Below are 23,047 nucleotides of genomic sequence, written 5' to 3'. Positions count from 1 at the left end.
AAGAGCGAACGACCCTCAGATCAGACCGATGGCTTTCTATACAGGGATGAGATCACGCGGTGTGTGTGTGTGTGTGTGTGTGCTTTCTTCAGAAGAACGACTCTTCTCATCTCGTTGCACCCTAACACAAAGCCCAGCCACTGAGCGCTGTCGACAAAACCGCTACACCCTCATTATTCTCAATAAACTTTTCCTAACAAGCTGCAGAGGTCCGACGCTGCCCGAGCATGAACGCACAGTCGCACACCTTCTTTCTGTTTTTTTTTTCTCACCCCATCATGCCTGTACGTTCAAAACTAATGAATGAGGAGAGGTTTATTCATGAGCTCTGATTTGTTTTCGATGACTCTCTCATAAACCTGCCTCAGGTTGCTGTTTGGACACAGAGGCAGATATGTATACGTCTCCACCATCACATTTACCTCCTTACAAGTTTGCACAGTCGTTTTTTTATTGTTCTTGTGTTGCAAGATCATGCCACCAGCAAATCTCCTTTTCCCCTTCATCCCTCTCTCTTTTGCCGTCCTGCTGTGTTTGCAGCGTTGTGGCAGTCCATCAGAGAGCGAGATGCCCTGACGCGTTCAGTGTTTGACCAAAAAAATAAAAGAGAAGCTCCCTGGTGAGATCAAACCGACAGCCAGAGGAAACAGAGCGGGCTGCAGCCACCGATCCCCGGACAAGAGACATCTGAACAAACAGGAGAGACGGGAAAGTTTGTGGATGATGATAAAGATGATGATGATTGGCGGGAATCTGAGGAGACAAATAAGCGACGTCCTCAGAGCAGCTTCGGTTTTGAATGCTCGACTTCTGGAGACAAAATAAAAAACCAAACGGAAACAGACTTTTATCACGACATGTTTTGCTTTTTTTCCCCTCTTTTCTCTCTGTCTGTCGTCTTCATCTCGTTCTCTTGTCTCCGCTCTCATCTGTTTTGTCTGTCCCCTCCACCCCTCCTTGTCTTTCCTTTCTTTGTCCTCACTATCTTGTTTCTGCCTCCAACCAAACATTTCCTCTCCATCTGTGATCTCCCTCCCTCTCCCTCCTCCTCCTCACCTGTTCTTCTCTCCATTTATATCTCTTCTACCAGCTTTTCCCACCTTCATCTCTGCTTCTCGTTTCCTTTCTTAGCCACTTGAAGTCCTTCCTTCTGTTCTTCCTTCCTTACTTTCTTATTTGTCTCCCATCACCATCATTATCTCTGTCCGTCTGTCTCTCTTCCATCCTCCCCTATATTATTTGTATGCTTCATTTTTGTCACTTTATCTCCTTCTATCCATCCTTCCATCCACAGGGACGGGTCGTGCAGCAACGTTTAGTCTGCAGCTTTTCATCTCATTATCCTCCAGTACAGAGGGATTGGCCTTCTTCCCTGACCAGCGACCTGCTGTTCCCCAAGCAAATCATCATCATCATCGCCGTCATTCAAGTCATTCTGTTTTTCTTTGTCTAAGAGGAACAAGGTGAAAATTATCCACCTCAGGTCGTAAGTTGTAAAAGCTTCCTTCACACTCTCCCTTATCTTTCTTGAGGGATTTCAATCAGAAGCCGGAGCCAAAACAATCTGAATCCCGTCCACAGGGACGAGCGACAATGTTGTTGTTGTGACTGGTAACCGTGGTGTCCTCTCAAAATTCAACAAAGTGTCTGAAATGATGCCTGTGACTGACAGAGGGAGGATGATGAGGATCAGTCTCTTGTTCGCTGTGACTTTCCTTTTCCTGTTCTTGATCTGTGCTTCACTTTCCTCCCCACTCGCTTTCTTTATTCTCTATCACTTCTAAATCCAACTCTACTGTACAGTATCTTCACCTCTGCCTTGTTTCCATCTCATTCCTAAAATCAAAGGTAGTTGGTCTCTTTGGGTTTCAGATTTTCAGATTTATGGAAAAAGAAGTCAAATTTTAACCGTCTGCCTGAGTCTGAGCCCTATGTGACAAATCTATACACGTCTATGTTACCTAAATAACACATAGAACTAAAAAATACAAATGCAGCACTTTGTCTTTACTCAAAATTTGCCTGATATACTTGCAAATATATACAAAATACTAATCTGTCGTGTTCATGGAAAAGCCTTTTTTAAATAGACAAAACACAAAGACACACATATACATTTTGTTGATGCTGAGGCCAAATGTGGAGCCATTCATCTTCCCCCGTTGCCTCCTGCAGCTAGCCTGGCTAACACCAGACCTCATCTCAGTGTAGATTGAGATTCGGTCTGGAAACCACCCGTTCATTGTTTCGTATTTGAGGCGTGGTTTACAAAAGCCCAGAGCCATTTTTTGGGCGCTACGAAATGTCTATCAAATGCGTCTGTACGTAGCTTAGCCAATCGTACCAATCATACCCAATGACGTATGTAGAGCGACAGAAATCTGATGAGGAAAAAAAACGCTAAACGTTGCTCTTTTCTCAAAATAAACTTGCGGTCTAATCTACTTGAAACACTTTCTAACGCTGCATCGAAAGGTAAAGCGCCTGCCGCCATGTTGGATCGACAAGCTATCAACAAGGGTGCGTCGTCATCGTCTTGCTGCCCCCTCCCCCGTTCCATTCTGCCATGGTTTCCTGGCTGACTTGCAGAGCGAATAAAATTGTGCGCAAGGCAGCATGGCATGGGTATACCCAGGCTATCCTGCAGCGGCATAATGTACACATTTACTGGAGGTTAAAAACAAACAATGTCACCCACTGAGCCTGTCTGGGATGCTCCAGGTTTGTGTCGACAACAGCTTCATCCAATATCCATCAAATTTGCTCAATTTGTTCAAGTAGCATTTTCTGATCCAGGATGCACCAAAAAAAAGCACACTTGTAAACCAGGTCATACAGTGCGGCTGCACATTTTATCAAAAGTATAATCGAAACTGCAATATAGCAAAGTGCTGTGTTGCTGCTCAGATTATTTGGCAAAGGGGAAATGTTCACAAACACAGAGGAACATTTGAGGAAAAGTTGCTTTTTGTTCACTTTAGTAAAAGAAAAAACTTTAAAGAGTCTCTTTAACATTCACTCATGAAAAATGGGAGCAAAAACAAAAAGTATTGCCTATTATTTTTCTGTTCAATATATAAGACTCCACTCCACTCCACGGTGGCCAGAACGCCTGCCTGGAGTTTACATTTCCATACAGCATTGTTCACTTAACTGCTGCTGCTGCTCGAACAGGGCGGGCGAGAACGAGAGGGAAAGATTTCACTGAGATGAGATGAAATGAGCCGTGAAGTGGATGTATGCAAAAAAAAAAAAAAAAGGCTAGAGAAAAGAACAGTAAAGGGTAAGAGGAGAAAGAAAAAGAAAAGAAAGATATTTGAATAGTCGTCGGATGTGTAACAGCAGTAAAAATCAGCGTTGTAGCATGTGGTCGTCTAAAAGTCCTGAACCTCTGGTGCATTGGTGTTTCAACCTGCAGACGGACTGATAGCACAAATTTGGAGGAGTCATGAGAGACAGATTAAATCTTATGGATCGGGGCTCCAGAACAAAAGCTCTCGACCGACTCCTTCAAGTCTCCTCTCTTTGACTGGTGAACGTCCGCATCTCTGGGTATCAGCAGCCTCAGTCTGTGATGCTGGCTTCCTGTTAAAAAGTCTGTCGTCTCCCAGCCTGAGCTGAGATAACCGCAGTGACCTAGCTCGGGGTTATCTACAAGAAAAAAAAGCTCCTCCTGAGCCACATAGGACACAACACAACTGTTAGTAGTACAGAGAGTGGTGGTACTCCACAAGACGGGAACATCTTTGGTGCAGCTTTCAGTCAAAAACTAAAACAGAACTCTTTTTGAAGCCTCAGTTTTTAAGGAATCTTTAATAAATGTAGTGTTTAATTATGAATAGTGCACAATGTTTGAACACAACTTGTATTTTACAAGTGGAGTTTAAAAGGAAAGCTCATGAAACTGTAGTTCCTCTTATGACCACTAGAGTCTCGCTCCAAGACTTCCATGTTACAGCATCTACAGTAACTTAACAAAAATACACATGTTTACTACTACTACTACTACTTTACAGCCAATTTCCTCTATCACAACTGTAGGAGGGTGATTTTATCAAGGCTTAAAGCTTCAGCTCTTCTCTGGATTGAAAACCATTCTTAAGAAATGTCACAAGAGGCTACGTCCATCTTTATATACAGTCTCTGGTTGTGCTTCCTAACATTTGACATTCTCCGATAACTCCATAACTGTACAAATCTGTCTCTTTCCTGTTCTTTCTTCCTGTTGCGAACCAGCTTTATCATCAGACACTCCAGTTTTTGTCATGAATGTGATTTTTTAAGAGAGTAAACAAGCAAAACAATGTGGCCTGGTGTCTATAATTATGAAATTTAAAGATTATTTTCTTTTTTTCAACTTGTCGCCAAAATTGTGTTATTTTGCAAATGGCCCACTTGCAATAACCTCTGTGGTCGACCACTGATCCCCAGCACACAAAAATATAAAACACAAACTGTCTGAAATGATCAGAGGAAGAATAAAGGCAGACAAGACGACTCCCGTAACACACACATCCACCTCGCTGACACAGGTGGGGCATCACACCTGCATGTAACACTGACACTTTGCTTTTTAGGTTTTACCACCACAATTGTTATATAACAACTCGTGAACAAGTGTGTCAGGAAGGGAAGTGCAACACCAACCAAAAGTGTGTACCCACATTTAGTTGGTGTTGCATTTCCAGCCAAGTTTTCTTCTTCTTTTTCTTCTTCTTCAAAAAGAGGACGGTAAACACACACCAGAGCGCTAATGAGGTTCAGCAGGTGTCAGCAGAACATCGTCAAGAAGAGACAAAACAAAACCACCGCCACGCAAGAAAAACTGGAGCTGCAGCACCGACAAAACATGGTGTCTGATTACAAGAGTTTCTGTTTCCTGCTCGAGCTGCTGCTGCTTCTTTCTTTCTTTCTTTCTTGTACTTCACTGTGAAACTAGCTGATGACTTTGTATATTCATCAATCAGCGCACAAAGCAGAGGAACAAATTATCCTCGAACTCTCCTCTGCCTCCCACCGCTTAGAAAGTTAATTAGAGGTTATCCCTGCAAAATAAGGTGTCGTCGCCACCGAGCCGGCCGATAAAACAACCACGATGTCTTATTATCAAGAGAAGAAAAGTGGAGCAAAAATCACACAATACAACGACAAAGTGATGAGTAACTTCCAGTAAATGGATTTGTACCTGGGTGAACTCTCATCTGCATCGTGACTCCATTCAACTGCAGCGTCGTCAGGGTTACGTAGATGTAAATGAAATGTAAAAGAGAGAAGTCAGGAGGAGGAGTGAGACTTCTGCAGAAGACGTAGGAAGTGGAAAAGAAAGGTCAAGACAACATTATTTTTAACTTTATCCAAAAATCCAATCTCAATATGGCAAAGTTCAACATCCCAAAAATCCCATTATAAAAGGGAGGAGAGACGCTCCAGACTACAAATCATCCTCTACAGATGTAGGAGAACATGTCGTCGATTTATGTTCATGTTTTTTTTTATCATTCCTATTTAAGTAAATGACTAAATTATAGTGTTTTGTATTTCATTAACCCCTCATCACTGCTGCCTTGTTAAGATGTAAATGTTACCTTTGTTGTTGATTAAAGAAATCAGTCATAGTTTAAAACCTCAATTAACCTTTATTTGATTTCTCCGAGACATTTAATATACCACAGGATCTTCACATTAAAAGGAGCCCTGTGTAAGTGTTTGAGTCCTTGAGGTCTAATAACACAGGTTGAATGTGTTTTATCATTGATGGTATTAAAATGTGATTATCAAAATCAATCTATATATATAAAAGAAACACATAACTTAAAGCCACAATGCTGCAACATAAATGTCAACTTTTATACCATTAAACATTTTCTGCTCTTCCATGACCTTAAACTTCTCATTATGTAGAGACTTGTGATATGAGCAACTTTTGGAAAATCAATGGAAATAAAACAAAACTTTGCTTTTCAAAGACGAGGTAATTCTTCACATTTTCAGTTTTAAACAGTGACACTTTATTTTGAAAGGTTTAGTGAGGGTCAGTTTACTCGCAATCTCTCATTTACAATGTTTCCTACTCACCTTTAATATTTTTATTCTACAGTCTACACCGACCCCAGAGAGTCGTACCTGAACGTCTCACAAGTTACTAATGAGCAGAGAGGTGGCCTGGTCATCTGAGAGGAGGAGGAGGAGGAATGAAGGAGATAAAAAAAAATACAATACAGGCAAAATGAAAAACAAGTGAAGAGGAGAGAGGAGGAGGAGTGTGAGGAGCAGTGGAGCAAAAGAACAGAGCAGACAAGATAGAAATAAACGGAGGGAGAGAGGAGTGAAAAGGACGAGCAGCGATGGAGTTCTCGAGGAAAAAATGGAAGAATGGCGTTGGTGAGATGAGACGAAGGAAGAAAGAGAGGGAAGGACAGAAGAGAGGAAGGAGAGAGAGGGCTGTTTACTGTATTTAAGATTAAAGGAAGTGAAGGATTAAAGGGAGTGAGCACAGGGATGTACTGGAGCCATGTGATAAAGCAAAAGAAGAAAAAAAGGAAAACAAGTGGAGAGGAAAGAAAGAGAGACAAGACAATGAAAACAGATGAAAGCAGAAAGTGAAAGAAAAGTTTTGTGGGGAAGAAAAACTGGGAGGAAAAGAGCGGAAAAAATGACAAAGTAGGTAAAACACAAACAAGGTGGGAACACAGGAGAAGATACAAAGGAGGAAGAGAGAGAGAGAGAGAGAGGAAGGGGAGAATAAAGATGAGAAAGAAAGGAGGAACGAGACATAAACAGGAAGTAAAATAAGCTCAATCGAGAAATAAAGGACAGGACAAAGACGACAGATAAAAGAATAGAGACGAGAGGAGAGGACGAGATGAAGATGAGAGTGGAGCTAAAAAAAAAAAACGACAACAGGGAAGAGATGAAGGTGGAGATCAGAGAGAGAGAGAGAGAGAGAGAGAGAGAGAGAGAGAGAAGACAAAGGGAGGAAAGGGAGGAGAAGGTGGCGAGGACGCCGGAGGAAGAGATAGAAAAACAGAAGGAGAAAGTGAAAGAATAAAAGGTGGGGACAGACAGAGGAGTAAACACAATCCATCACTGCTGCTCGGCTCGGACCAAACACCTCCTCCTCCTGAATGCTGATCTCCTCCTCCTCCTCCCTTTTCCTTCTTCTCTTCCTCCACCTCCATCTCTATGTTGTCTCCTTTTCTTTTCCCTTCATCTTTCTCCTCTGTGTTTGCTTCTGTTTTATATTATTCCCCTAAATTAAACAGATTTTTTAACCGGTCTTTGAATCAAAAACTTCCCCCTTTCTTTCTCTCTCGGGGCGAGTGCCACTTGTTTATTGTTTCTATGACAGAGAAGAAAAATAAAAAGCAGATAAATATGAGTTTAAAAAAAAAGGACAAAAGTGACGAAAGTGAAGAAAACTTGACTGGAAGCCACTTCAACACATCAAAGCTAAATTCAGGTCAGTCATTTCTCGTGTGTTATTAGACCAACATATCACAGATGTGGCTTCGGTTTCCACATTTACAGACAAAATTAAATCCCAATAAAGCTTTAGGGAGGAGAAGAGAAGAGAAGAAAAGAGAGGAAGAAAAACAATATGTAGATTTCAGCCCTGGTTCTGATCACCAACCTTCAGCTAATGCAGGAAATGCAAAACAGATTCATGATCTACAGTATCTACAGCCAGTGCCACAACTAAAGCCAGTGGTCGTTTCACTACTGGGGAGGAACTGGTCCAAAGTCACTAGAAAGAAGTAATCAGACGAGACTGTCAGTCATATGTTCCTCCATCTTCCTCTATTGTTATATAAAAATACTGTTTAGCTCTTTTGCTCTACTATACGACCAGAAGCAGAATTCACACGTACAACCAACACCGCTACCAAAATAAAAGCTCAACCCACTCCCAACCTCGTGCAGCAGACGTAAACAGAGGTAACCATGTGTGATGATGATGATGCATCAAGTCGTGGTTATGCGTTACGACGTGGACAAGATGGCGGCGATGCAAAGTCTCAAGGTCTCTTCTTCTAACACAGATTCAAGGAGCCGACCTCAAACTGTCAGACTGGATCTATTTGATCACAGACTGGTTCAATAATCAAACTCTATATGATCAGAAACCTTGTGACTGTTGAGTGGAGTAAACCTTGAACTTGTGCTGCCAGGTCGTCTGCTCTTCTTCCAGATGTCAGTTTATTTTTTTTTACCTCTGAGTCGACAACTCTTACTTAATTACCTTTGTACTGGTTGGATAGCAGCAATGTGGGACTTAATTATCATGATTTTTCTGTGTCAGCCTGAGAACTGAACATCGCGTAGCCAACATTTTCATTTATATCGTTTTCCTAATTGTCTCTTTTTTATCTGTTTTGCCTCATATGTTTTTCTTTTTGCCCTGAGCTCTAGAAACTTGAAGTTACCACAAATGACAAATACACTTGACTCTGTGATGGTGTGTAATGTGTATGTGTTGGCGTTTATATGTACAGATCTGTGAAAATAGACTTCCCTTCAGGGACAATAAACAAACTAACTAACTTCATTATAACTATAGACATAAATAAATCATTATTATTCATTGTGTGTCAACAGAAAACCAGGATACCACTGATGATTGACACACCAGTCTGGATATGTTTGTGCACACACAACTGAGCTGAACATGATGAAAACCGTCCTACAGCAAATGAACTTGTGAATTCTCCAGTTGTTCCACGCACTTCCTGTTTCAAACTGGTAGATAATTAAGTGTAACACATTAAGCCTCATCAATGTGTTTTCTCTTGTGTCCTTTCCTTCTTTACAGTATCTCCATGTTTTGCTCAACATCAGTCAACACATCAGTTTCATTTCTGATCCTGTTTTTGTGTCTCTATCTTTTCTCATGTCTCCTCCTTCCTCACTTCCTGTTCTCTCTAAGTTTTTCTGAGGTGCTAAGGATCTAATTCAGTCCTGCTCCTCGTCTTGTTCCCATAAATCCCTCCCTCCATCCATCCATCCATCCATCCATCCATCCATCCATCCCTCACTCGCTCGCTCTTTGCAACACAGCTCCACATCCGACTAGAAAAAAATAAAAAGATTTTCCTCGACCTCCGCCTCACCCCATCCAGCTCTTAAAAAATTTAACCTCCATCTAGCGAGGCAGTCGGAGCTGCTTCATATTCACAGTTACACACACACACACACACACACACTTCACCACCTGGAGGGAGGGAGGGAGGGAGGGAGGGAGGGAGGAGGGTGTTGCCTGGTTACAAGCGTTTAGTCAGCTGCTGGTTGACCGGAGCAGCCGAGGAGTTAAGTGCCTTGCTCAAGGACAAATCCAGCGAGAGTGAAGAATGAGTCGCTCTCGCTTTTCTCCCCCAGCAGCCATTCATCATCCGCATCCTCCACCACTCCCATCTCTTTATCAGTAACCATCACCTCCAAACACCCTCTCCTCTCCTCTCCATCGCTGGCCTTCCTCCCACCCTCCTCTTCCTCCTCCCACCCGTCCGTCCGCCTCCCTCTCTGCTTCTATTATCACCGGAGAGGAATCTGATGATGAATGGCTGAGAGTGATTTGGGTGGAGGAGGTGGATCTGAGACATTAAGAGTGGCATTAAGTTTTTGCTTGTAAGCCACTTCAAGCTCGTGTTGTTATTCAGAGCGATTTAGCAGAAATCGCTCTTCGTCAGGAGGAAAAATAAAAAGCACCGGCCCACAACCTTTTAATCACTCGCTGCAGGCGGGCCAAGTGTAATGGGCATTTTTTCGATGTTATGGAGCATTATTAGTGGGAGAAGGCCAAACTTGTTTTTTTTTTGCACATGAGTAATAAAGCTTCGCTACATCACCTGAATGTTAGTAATTTACTGAGCTTTTATTCTGAAAACAACTCAAAACTGTGCATAAAAAGTTTTCTCTTCTGAGCTTTGTGCCACAACTAGTCTATATCAATATTTATACTAATCTTTAATCAGCCAAACTTTTTCATTTAAGTGTGTTGGAGTTTATTTGTTGCCAAGGAGACGCTGCTCAACTCATTAAACCTGCCTGCAAATTCACTTATCTCATCAGCCAATCGTGTGGCAGCAGCGGCAATACACACTGGAGATACAGGTGAGGAGCTTCAGCACAGCTCACACATCCCTGAGATCATTTTTCAAGACATTTTCAGTGATGAATTATACAGTGTGTTGCTCAATTGCACAATTTATTCGCAATGTAATCAAATGTGTCACAAAATTGCAGTGCATTCTCAGCACCATAAGTGTTGGGTGGTGCAGAGACCTGGCCAAAAAGATCCAACAATAATGTCATCATTAAGTTTTTGTTTTGTTCTTTTCACGTGGAAATGACAAACAAAGGTCGGGTTCCACTTCCTGTCACCCAGGACACATGTTCATCAAACCAAGACGGCTGATGATTTTTCAGTCATCAGCCATCTTGGTTTGATGAACATGTGTCCACTGCAGCATGCTGGGTAGAATAGTGCACGCAAATCCAGTGTGTGAGTACAGGTGCAGAACAAAAAGAAAATTAAGGTAAAAGAGGAAAAAAAAATTGCACACCAGCAAATGCTCCCCAAAAATTAGAAGAAGACCTGTTGAGATCGAAACATTGACCTTCCAGTTAAAGCTTCAGTCAGCGATCCGGTGGTTTTGTCTAACTTTCTGTCAGCAGATGGAATTAGCAGTCCCCGCCCTCGTCCCTACGTCACCACATTCAGGCGCATCCCTTGGCTGCACACACAGAGAGGACTGCCCCTTTATGCCGTTCTCTCTCCTCATTGGATAAAGGTTGTAGGATACAAAGAAAGTTTTCTCCTGGGCTCAGAGCAGAGCAGAGGGACTGACAGACCCGTGTTTCAGACCAAACACTCTATAGAAGTGATTGCTGTCGGAAAATATAACTATTTAGACTTACATTAACACAAACATTCTGCTTACTTCTGCTTTAATACATTTTTGGGGAGCGTTTACCGGTGTGCAAACGTGTTTTCCTCTTACCTTACTGTGATGACTGAAAAGACACATCCTGGTCTGATGGATGTGGATCTCTGCTCAGGCGGCAGGTGTCTACGAACCTGCTCTGTCTCAAGAGTCCAGATGTGGAGGGAGGGGGAGGTTCCTCTGTCACTTCGGGTCCCTGAACACCGATCAATCATGATCTGAATGACACGGTCTGAGCACCGAGCCACAGTTTATCATCTGCTAAAGGCCACGTCCACCGTCATAAAGCACCCAGCCACAAAACTGAAAGGTTCTGGTCTCATGAACGCGACAGAGAGTTCAGTGAGTTCAGTCACCTCACCTCCACAGACTGCAGGTCTGAATCCTGCACCAGAAAAACCTTGGGGGATGTGATAGATCAGGAGACTGGCAGCGTGAGCGATGTGATGCAATCACGTCAACACGGAGCAGCACAACATCAAAGGAAAGATTCCTCCCTCGCGTGGAGAGAAGAACTGAGGCTGCAACTGAAAAGCAACGAGCGGCTGAACCTCAGTGTTAGTGCGGCGGCGGCGCCCTGTGAGTGTATTTACCACTAATTCAGAGTGTTTTCAGTAACACAGTGGAGTGAAATTAGCTTTAATTAGCTACAGGAGGAAGCAGTTGATGGTAGAAAGGCCAAGTGTCACAGCTGGTTACGGCCACAGCTGCAGGATGTGCACACGCCTCTGAGCCAAGACACTTCTCCTGACCTGCTGAGCCCTGATTGGAGCAGCTCCGGGTCCAGCCCACACCAATCACAGCTGATGGAGAGCATGAAAAGTCTGACCGGGAACCGGGAACCAAGAATCTGCAATCAGCTTTTCTCCAGATCCAAGATCCACGATGGCTGATCTAATATTAACCCTTAAAAAACCAAGCCCGCCTGGTCCCTCTGTCTATTAATGCATGTTTAATCTCAACCCTTTCATCACAATATGTATGCTGAAATGATCTCACATGAATGGATTAATAGTTATACGAGTATAAAAACAAAATGGAAATTGAATGTCACAGAATTTAAGCAAAAAAAAGCACACACACAACAAAAAATATTTATATTTACATTTTTTCTCCACTCGTTTTTCTCCAAGCACATTCCATACAGTGCATGCTACGTTTTCATGTGCAAAAGTTGTGTGTAAATGTTCATTTATCTTTATTTTGGCCACGCTGGATTATTATTCCTTTGTTTTCGATACGGGCAATAACTATCTTACTTCATGTTGAAAGATGCAGCATGCACAACAATGTTAGTTCCTTATAACATTACGTGTCTTCTTTTATTCTATATATATGAGGTGAGGGAGGTTTATGTGCGAGTCTGTTGTCGAAGGAAGTTATGAATAATATTTGAAAGACTTCCAGCCTCATGACGAACACAGTTCCACTTCAGATGTACTTTTGAGCCACTGCAGCATTAATCTGAAGGTGTGGTACGGCTGCAGAGAGTAAACAACGTAAAACCGACACAGCTGTGTTGGCATTGTTCACCGATGCACACTGTGGAGTCATTCACTGATGCTGCTGTGTTTTTTTTGTGTTGTTGTTGTGCTCCATGATTCACGATCTGTTCATGCGCTCCAACGCTGCATGGCTTCAGTTTTAAAGCAGCACGATGGGGGGAAACTTTCTGACAGCTGCGGTGCCCAGAACAAACAAACAAATGGAGGCTTCACGGAGCCAGAACTTCAATAAATACATAAATAAATAAATAAATAAATCTATGAATGTGTTTTCAGGCAGTTTTTTTTTAGGTAAAGTGCCCGATAACGAAGGAGGAAGGTGGCGTCCTCCGCGGAGATGGATGCGTTGGCCGGCACTTGCAAGGACCACATGAGATCATGACACAGAGCACCGGTGGGCGTGGGCGTCGAACGGAGCACACACTTGATTTATTTGCTCCCATTACAGAAGGAGCGCTGCTCGGACGGGCATGAAAGCTGAGGTGGACAGAGAGAAGGAACCAGAAAAGAAAAAGAGAGAGAGAAAGAGAGAAAGAGAGAAAGAGAGAGAGAGATGCACAGCTGGTTTTAACTGCCAGCCTGATACTTTACTTTACAGAAAACCCAAAAAAATCTGCCGAAGGACCTGAACAACCGGAAATGAAGAATGAGAGGAGGTGCAACGGAGGAGGAGAAGAAGAAGAAAAGATGGAGGAGAGGATTTCTTCTTCTTCACCTCTTAAACCAAACATCTTTCTGTCGTCTCTCACTCTTTTCCTTAGGTTTAATTCAAAACAAGTGCAGTTCATCAGGATCAGCTTCACACAGTCACACTCACAATTTGCACAATAACTTTTTCTGTATATATCTATCTTCATCTTTATTCTATTGTATTCTATTTATATAAATCCTAAATTGTATATAGTATATGCATATTTTTTGCACTAGAATATTTTAATTTATTCTATTTTATTTAAATTTTTCTTTTATCGCTACCTTTTACTATATTTGTACCTTTGTGTCTGCACATGACACCACATCAAGTTCCTTGTGCTGTAAACTGACCTTTACTGCTCTTGGCAATAAAAATATTTCTGATTTCTGATTCTCACACACACACACACACACACACACACACACACACACACACACACACACACACACACACACACACACACACACACACACACACACACACAACACACACACACACACACACACACACACACACACACAGTGGGCGAGCACTTACTTCCTGTCCAGAGAGGTAGTAGGCGGCCAGCAGTCCTCCTATGAAACGAATGTTGACCTCAAACACGGACACCTCGGCATTCTGGGTAAACAGGAGAGAAGAACACAAAACAAATCTTTGTTTAGTTTTTTTTGTATATTTGATGGATTTGTCTCCGTCTCCTTTGAAAGTAAAGTTTTCATTTCATTTCTGTCACTGTCAGCCCGTCTTGAGTTTTTGTCCTTTCATCTGTTCTTTCTTTAGGAGTCAGGATTTTTTTCTTATGAGTTTTGTGATGTGGACCAACAGCACGGTTTGTCTTTTCCTTTCATCTCCGCCGTCTCTACTGTGTTTGTATCAACTGGTTTGCGCAACCTTCAAATAGAAACCTCAAAGACACAGATGGAGAATGGAAGAGATCTGAATTCTTCACAAAACAGGAAAAACACACACCTTCACCAACAACTTAGGAGCCCAAAGGCTGGATCCTCATCTGAATATAATTTGAGGGAAGCAGGGAAAGTTTCTGTGCCTGAAATGCATATGAGTACGCTCAAAACAAACACAAACATCTTATCATACTGTAGATACTTTACGTGTATCAGATGATAAAGATATGTCCTGTGGCAGCTGTTTGAGAAAGACAGGATAACCGAATCTAATAGTTTCTGAATGTGAATCATCACGTTACGTTGAAAACATCCAAATGGGAGAAAGATGAATCATCTCCTCACTCATTCCTCCGTCACAAATCAAAATCATCGGCTGGAAATTGTCCAAGGTCGTAAAGAAAAACCATGACAATACACCTGTCTTTCTAACTTTTCAACGCCACTGACTGACATATTAGTCAAAAAGACTGCGAAGATGAATGAATAAATGAATTTATTTCGAACGAACGTGTCTAAAATGAAAAGGAAATGTATGAAGAAAACAAAATACTATATAAGTATGATCAAATCATAATATGGACAAGTTTGAAAAAGGAGTAGGAAGAAGTATACACTTTTTAAAAAAAAAATTCCCACCCCTTTCTACTCATCATGGTTTATAGTATCTACTGCATAAATATCCATATCAATACTACATCCATAATAATATATATACTACACAGATATCCATAGCAACGTATAATATCCGATATGTTTAGCATACTGTAGCAAGATGTTATGAAAACAAGAACAGAAAGAGCGAGCAGTGATTTTTATTGTTATTGAGCTGATACTTCACTGAGTCAGAGTGTGAATGTATTAGACTTGATTCATCTGAAATATTGGGCTCCTTGTGGCTGTAAACAAACATACAGAGTCACATTGCTGCTATTGTTAGTTAAAAAAGTAAGCAAGTATATCTTCTATAGACACTTTTCATCTTTCACCCACTCCAGATTTCCAGCACAGTGCAGTTTTCTCTCGTTTTTTTTGGTTGCACGTTTCAGGTTGTTGTGCATTTCATACATTTCATAGTGTAAAAATTGAATTTACTGTACTTCCTACTTGCAGACTCAAGTCATTTGAGTGTATGCATGCACGGGCACAGACATCTACACACCGAGCCCACACACACCCCCACCCCCCCTCCTCTCCTTCCTCTGCCGGCTGCCGGAGGTCTCCGTGGCTCTGCACAGTCGTTACGTTGCAGTTACAGGTCGTTGTGCATGCAGAGACTTCACAGACGCAGGCCGAGCAATCAGCCACGACCGACAGGCACCACATCACTTAAATCATTAATTCACGACGATTACTGAGGATGGGGATGATTGCATAACCCATGACTCCCAGCAACATGTAATGAAAAATACTCTTTCCTGTCACAGCCCCGGTTCTCTACAGCCACTGAGGTGGGGTTTTTTTAAAGTCAGTGGAGGTGGGCATCCTCTCCTCTCCTACATCAAATACACTATAAAACACAGGAGGTGCTACTGTACTTCCACTCATCAAATCTCACTTATCTTTAGAGAAACAGTGCACACACTGTAAATGTTTGACTTTGGCATAGTCCAGTGTCGAACGAAAACAAAACAAAACACGGTGGCAGATGTCGACACACTCGGTCTCATCAGTGCACGAGTGAAAATGCAAAGCTGGAGGAAGCTGCGAAGACACTGGTCTTTCAGAGGGAACAGGAACTGGAATCGTCTTCCTATAAACAAATCCTGGAGGATCTGATTCATCACTCAGTGTGTTTACATGAAACAAATTATTGCCTTAATCCGACTATAACTGGACAACTGAGTGCATGTAAACACTTTAGTCCGACTAATATCAGAGTTCTCCAACTCCAACAAACTGGAAATCGATTTTCTTCTGCTTGTAATCGGATTGAAACTGGACGATGCATGAGCACATGCTCCACAATAGTAGAGACGGCGCAAAGTGGAGCAGAGAAGCCGGCTGAACCCAGCCAAGTAAAGAAAAAAAAACCCGGCATCAGCGCCGATTCAGTGCATTTCACACAGTGCGACCAGCGAGAGGTTGTGTTTTATTTTTTAAAAACGGCGGGTCTGGTCGAGGACTGTATTTGAGAATGTATTAAGCTTATTAAGTTGTTTATATTCAGTTTTTTACTCTGGGACAGAAAAGTCAACAGGACAGGGGGCCGTATTAACCCGCTGAAATGACGCATATCGCAGCCTGAGGAGGAGGACACCGTCAGTTATTCGATTTTCTCAGTTGTATGTAAACTTGGAGAAGGACAGAAGTCCGATTAGACGCCAAAATCGTAGCTCGATTAAACTCTACATGTAAACGTACTGACTGGTGTTTCCATAAAAAACGTTTCTATATTCAATCTACAAGCACTAAAAAAAAAATCTGACTTCAGAGCTCCTCCGAATTAAAAATGTTAAACCAGACATTTATAACAAGCCACCTGTGTGTGGATAAATGCAGCAAAGTTTATGCATATTTCTTTCTCTAATTAAGCTCAAGGTTGTAACCCTCATTATTATTTTGTAGCTTGAGGTGTTCAGAGAGAGAGAGGCCCAAGTGTGCACCGTTAACTCTCAACCACATCTAGTTTCTCACCCTGCTGCCTCTCTCCCAGACGCCACCGTGGCCTCAGCGGCCTTCAACGACCCCCGTGACCCTCTGCACTCAACCTGCTGCAGAACACAAGCTCGTGCAACAACATTTACATTTCTTTCTCCGACTGTCAGTCCGTCGTCTGACAATTTTTTTTTCTCGATGCCATGGCAACTCTGCAGCATTAATCAACTGGAACCTCTCGAAGCCCCATTACATTCAAATGCTGAGAGCTATTTGCAAACTGCAATGTGACCTTGGCTCTTGATGGAGGAAGTTAAAATATACAGGAGGTGAGAGGGTTTTTACCCGGTGAGTCTGCCTGACCTCGGCAGGATGGAGGGACACGAAGCGGCTTTAAAGTGTCCACCAGGTTGTGAAAAATATTCATTATTGCAGTTTTTTCACTCGGTAGCGTGTGTGTGTGTCTCTCTGTGTGTCTCTGTGTGTGTGTTCTTTTATTTCTCCTCATAAGGTAAGTGCAGCCTTCAGGCAGGAACAGGTGTCATCATCAGACAATATTCATAACTCTGTTTCAACGCTCCACCACCGACACAGCCTGCGGTTTTGGGTCAGTGGTAGTAACCAAATTACCGCCTTTCTGCCCCTGACCTCCAGCTCCGCACCCCCCACACCCTCACACCCCCACCCCACCCCCACCCCACCGCCCCCTGGGCTCTTTGTGCTTCTTGGCCTTTTCTGTCGTCGTAAATTGTTATACTGCTTCTGCTGGGAAACTCAAGCGATAGAATTATATGGAAAACGTCCGGTCCCTCTCGGCGTCTCTCCACCCACACAGGACTGTGGTTTCCTACCCCAGAATTTTTTATTTATTTTTTTCTTATCTACTGTGAGGACCACAGCAGGTCCCACTGTGATCCGACACAGAACTTCCTCCTATCTGGGCCGGTTGGGTGTGACAGGTCTGAAACAAAACAAAAAAGCTGCTTCACCTGCAAAGAGCGCAGCACCACCTACGATCGACCTTGACTTCTAATGGTTTTGCACATCGTCAGAGAGTGTGTGATAATGTACAGTACCAGTGTTACTTGGAGCTGAGCCTCCCCTCCACAGTAGATCCCCTGTGTGCAGTTGAGCTGAGCAGAGAGTCCAAGTGACTCCTCTCTGCTCCACCCCCACTTCGTCCAACAGTGCATATATCTCAATCAATCTTTTTCTCCTCCAGGAATGGGTGGACGATCTGGTCTGAAGTTATTATGATTATCTTTTTGGGTAGAGTCTGCATTTTTGTTTCTGCTCTGTGAATTTATTGTGAATGTTCAACCTGGAAAGTGTGACTTGTGTTGTTTAAAGGGGAACTATGCTAGGCTGATCGTTTTTCCTCTATGTTGCTAACCCTCCCTCCTGGCCATGTGTATTTGTTTTCAACAAAGCCGGCGAGAAATCAATCCATGGGACGGTGGATGATGTTATTTATCATATATGATGTTACAATGTGTATATTTGCGTAGTATTATCTGTCATAAACAACAGATTACTGTTTACAGGGTGCGTTTCTGTCACGGTGCCGCAGAGACGAGAGCTGGGACACCGGGTCGGAGGCGCTGATTTAACAAAGTTGGTTTTCAGCCAAGAGACGCTGTGTCGAAGGCAGAGAGCCTCCATTCTCCCTGGAACAAGTTACAAGTCATTTATTTAACCAGCACAATTACTCTGAAGCTGTTTGATTTAGGTAAAAAATGTAGTAGAGTTCCTCTTTAAGTTTCTTTCTATGTTGAAATGATTAAAGCATTTCAATTAAAAATTTGAGCTCACTGAGAAGAGTTTGTTTCATGTGAGCTTTGTCCTAACTGCAGCAGCCAACGGTAAGCTGCATGTCAACTCCTCTCTCTCTCTCCTCCTAACCTTTCCATCTGTCTCTCCTGTCCTATCAAAATAAAGGAAAAATGGCCAAAAGACTGTAACTTCACCGTCTTGTTCTGCTCAGATGAAGAACTGGTCCATGTGCTGCTGCACTGAGCTCACTGAGGCTGCAGAGTAAATTAGGACTTCTGTCTCCACCATTAAAAGTCAGATCAACTACTATATTATACAGATGTTCAGACTGTTGATCTGATTTATACAGGTCAAATGTTCTTGTGCGTACATTTACTTTGGAAAATTATCTATGTTTTTATTCCTATATAAAACATAACAGCAGGAAAACTCAGCTACATTAAACTGATAACAGGACGACCTTTAGTCCCAGATCTTTCTTTTTTTACATGATGCAAGTAGCAGCAATGGAGACTTTTCAGCCACCATTCATCATGTCGACACCGGTGTCAGACGGCGTATAAACCTCCATTCAACTTTAAAGTGTTTCCTTTTAACATCCAATGTTGTCAAACAGAGAACAACTTGAATTCTCTCTCTCTCTCTTTTTTTTTTGAAGTGTACAATTGATCTGTGGAATGAAAGAGCCGGAGCAAACAGCAGAACAGCAGGAGCTGCTAGTCGCGGAGTGGGTGCGGCGCTGAGTGGCTGTCGCGTTGAGCTGAGTGATGAAGGGACAGGAAGCTCTCGTAAAAGCTGAAGGCCAGCTTTGTTGTGCAGCATCCATCTGTGGAGCTCCCAGTCTGTCAGTCAGCCCCACTTGTTATCCATTTACAACCTGCAGTTTAGGAGCACAAAACCCCCAATGAGCGGCGGAGCTGTAAAACAGTCGCCGGTTTGAAAACACCTGCGGTGAACAACGGAGCGCGCGGCGAGGAGCGACGGAGACCGTGCAACGACGCGTGAGAGCGGCGCCAGATGAGAAGTTTGATTTTTAATGGATTGTTTTGATACGAAATAGGACGACAGAGCCCCCCCCCCCCCCCCCCCCTGAGTGCTCTGATCCTCCGTCACCACACAGCTATGAAGGACAAACTGTACCAACCTTCTCCTCTGGATTAATGTCCACTGTACGGCCCAGTAAAGACAAAGATTTGTCAAACGACCTTCTCTCTTGGCCCTTATCCACTAGCTCTACTCGGCTCGACTCGGTTTTTTTTCCCCCCCTTTTCACTACAGATAGTACCTGGTACCTGGTACTTTTTTTTGGTAACGCCTCTCACGAGGTTCCAAGCAAGCCGAGCCGATACTAACACCAACGTGACGTCAACCGACTGCCGGCCACTGGCCTCAGACTCTCATCATCCTCACACGTGTAACTTTTATTACAGAGCTATAAACTCTAAACTTCTCCTTTTATGACTAACCTTGGAAAGTGTGTGAGCTGAATGTTTGTCACACACAACAATTATGATAATCAATAATCACCTTTAATTGAACACGTGCCAAAATTCTCCATATTCAGTTTCTCCAATATTTCTCTTCTGGAAGTTATTCATAAATTCAACAGGTTTTTTTGTGTTGAATGTTTTAAAACATTTTTTAATTGATGTTCTTACTTTCTTATTCTCCTTTATTTTGAACAAGACTAAGACATAAAATGAATTGATCTTACACTGGAAAAATATAATAATAATATAGATATAAAACGATACAGTATGGCTCAGAAGCTTATCTTGTCCTGTCCCTAAATTAATTACAGTAACTAATCTCTTAATTATGGTAATACAACTATTATTATCATTATTTAGTATATTTTCCTCATTGCCTGCTGGTGGATGGAGCTACATACTTACATAGAATAATACTTGACGTACTACACTTTAAATGTGTTTTGCTCTTTCCCCCATGCATACGATAAATAATTGATCACAACAAACAAACCATAAACCTCTCTGTGATGGAAACAGAGACAGGTGATGGAGATAAAGTGAGGGACTCTCGCCTTAAGTGACGGCGCCGTGAACAGAGACGATCCGGTGTGATCCGAGTTCACTGCTGAGCTACGACCGAGACTTGTTCAATTTACCGTTTATTCTCTAAACGGTAAATGGACTGCACTTACATCGTTTTTCCCCCGGTCTCATCCACCACTCAGAGCTCTTTGCTCGGCACACACCACGATGATACAGTGCTTCGCTACCAGATACAAACACTCACACACCAGTGTTGCATGGACCCGTTCAAGACACCACACAAACCTTGATTCAACTTATAGTCTAGTGGAAAGAAGTAATGGATTACAACAGAGAAAACTGGTTTACTGATATCTTTAGTTATGAAGTGGTAATGTACAGTATTTTTCTTACTCGGTATTGCAATTTTTTGGGATTATTTAGTCTCTTTTAGTCACCTGTGATGGAACTGAACATTTCCTTATCCGTGTGCATGTTTCTATTCACTCTAATTACGTGGCTAAAGTTTGTTTGTTATGTTACAGCTGCTCGTATTAATGTTGCTCTACTTCCTGTGCCAGAGCAGCCATTTTATCCCTGATTTACTGTCAGACTGATGTTTTCAGATCCTGAAACATCAACAAACATATTAAAATGTGAGAAGGTAGGTATTTAATAAAATGTCAGGTGCAGGAGGATGATTTAGGGATGACTGAACCAACCCTACAGTATGTCTGCAGGCGAGTGTGTATAGGGGATGTGGTGGAGAAACATCAGTAATAATGTAGAATGTTTATAAGAATAAGAAATATACTGTAGAAGTAAAAAAGCGTGACCCGATGAACCACATGCTGCTGACCGATCAATAATCCAACTAACTGATGCATTGCTCGGTATTTAAAACTGTAAATATCAGTAGCTGAGCACAGTTCGACCTTCTTCTTCTACGTTTTTCCTTCGAGCCTTGCTCACTTATCGACAGCCCGCTGTGTTGAAAAGAACTCACAGCAACAAGTGATGCTACATCGGAGGCCAATACACAATAAAACCTTCAGCATTCAGCCGTTATAAAAGAAAATAAAAAAAACCCTGTATATAAATCATACATGGTATCTTGTATCTGCTGGTGTAGCCTCCAGAGGTTGCAACCGATTTATTTATTATCTTTTATTCACTCACTGTGTGTGAATGTGCGTATGTGTGTGCATACTTGTAGTCGAACACACGGTTTGGTTCAAATCTTTCACTGGAGGATAAAAAAAAACAGGATAGTTTGTTTCCAGGTGACGACGGAGAGAGAAAAAGAGAGAGAGAGAGGAGCAGAGGAGGCTGAGGAAGTCACTGTCAAACATCTCTCACATTCAGCTAAATGTTGCAGGGGAAGTGTAAAAGCAGAGGAGAGGAAGGGGTGAGGAGGAGGAGGAGGTGGGGGCGTCTAAACATGACAAACATGACAGCTCTCACCGCGCAGGACCATGAAAGCTCAGCAGTGTCATGAAAAATAAACAGTGTTGTGTGTAACTCACGGTGAAAGACAACTCTGCAGCTCCTCATGTGTCGTGTGTAACATTAAAGTGCTGATGATGATGTTTTGTTTTTTATAACCACACTCTTCCTCCTGTGTAATTAAATCTGGTTCATCAAACCGGGGCCTTTTGACAGCATCGCGTTAATTTATCCCTCCATCTCTGCCGCATCGTCTCCCCGATCAGATCCTCGATTTAACCGGAGGTGAAGGGGGCGAGTTTATTAATGCGTCAGTTAACGAGAAGTCCATTAATTCGGCGGATTCTTCTGGACCGGGGCCGTGGATTGGACGCAGACCTCATGCCGACACATTCATCATCGCAGGGCAGCGCGCTGCAGTGCGGGGGCCCCACCAGGACACTGGAGACTCAAACAATGACTCACTGCTTGGCTCAACCTGACATGGCAGCTATTTAATCATTCATTAGTGCTGGAGCTGGTGGATGTGCTGCTGCTGCTGCTGCTGCTGCTGCTGCTGCTGCTGCTGCTGCTGCTGTTAATGCTGCTGCTGCTGCTGCTGCTGCTGCTGCTGTTAATGCTGCTGCTGCTGTTAATGCTGCTGCTGCTGCTGCTGCTGCTGTAGCTGCTGCTGTTAATGCTGCTGCTGCTGCTGCTGCTGCTGTTAATGCTGCTGCTGCTGTTAATGCTGCTGCTGCTGCTGCTGCTGTTAATGCTGCTGCTGCTGCTGCTGCTGTTAATGCTGCTGCTGCTGCTGCTGCTGCTGTTAATGCTGCTGCTGCTGCTGCTGCTGCTGCTGCTGTTAATGCTGCTGCTGCTGTTAATGCTGCTGCTGCTGCTGCTGCTGCTGTAGCTGCTGCTGTTAATGCTGCTGCTGCTGCTGCTGCTGCTGTTAATGCTGCTGCTGCTGTTAATGCTGCTGCTGCTGCTGCTGCTGCTGCTGCTGCTGCTGCTGCTGGGGGTGCGAGGTGGCGGCAGCGGCAGCGGCAGGTGGGCGGCTGAAAGTGAGAGGTGTCGGAGCGAGGGTGGCACACAAACATAAACACAGAAAACACCGTGTGCACTTTTGTTGAAAAACATAAGACTGTGCTTTTGACGACTCGGATACTAGACGAGAGAGAGAGAGAGAGAGAGAGAGAGAGAGAGAGAGAGA

At 43.0% G+C, this 23,047-nt stretch overlaps 1 protein-coding gene across 1 annotated transcript in view; it reads right to left on the bottom strand.

Moving 5' to 3' along the window:
- The window catches only part of man1a2 (mannosidase, alpha, class 1A, member 2), a 174,035-nt gene that overhangs the window by 55,105 nt on the left and 95,883 nt on the right, over positions 1-23,047 (bottom strand). Inside the window, exon 6 of the mRNA XM_085766047.1 lies at positions 13,677-13,757. Within this exon, the coding sequence (XP_085622173.1) occupies positions 13,677-13,757 (81 nt within the window). The remainder of the gene's footprint in view (positions 1-13,676; positions 13,758-23,047) is intronic.

Source organism: Trachurus japonicus, chromosome 21 (assembly GCF_045865225.1).
Source record: "Trachurus japonicus isolate A0001 chromosome 21, Traja_1.0".
Lineage (NCBI taxonomy): Eukaryota > Metazoa > Chordata > Actinopteri > Carangiformes > Carangidae > Trachurus > Trachurus japonicus.
Note: the sequence above shows the minus strand (reverse complement) of the source record. Positions and strands in the feature narration are given on the sequence as shown.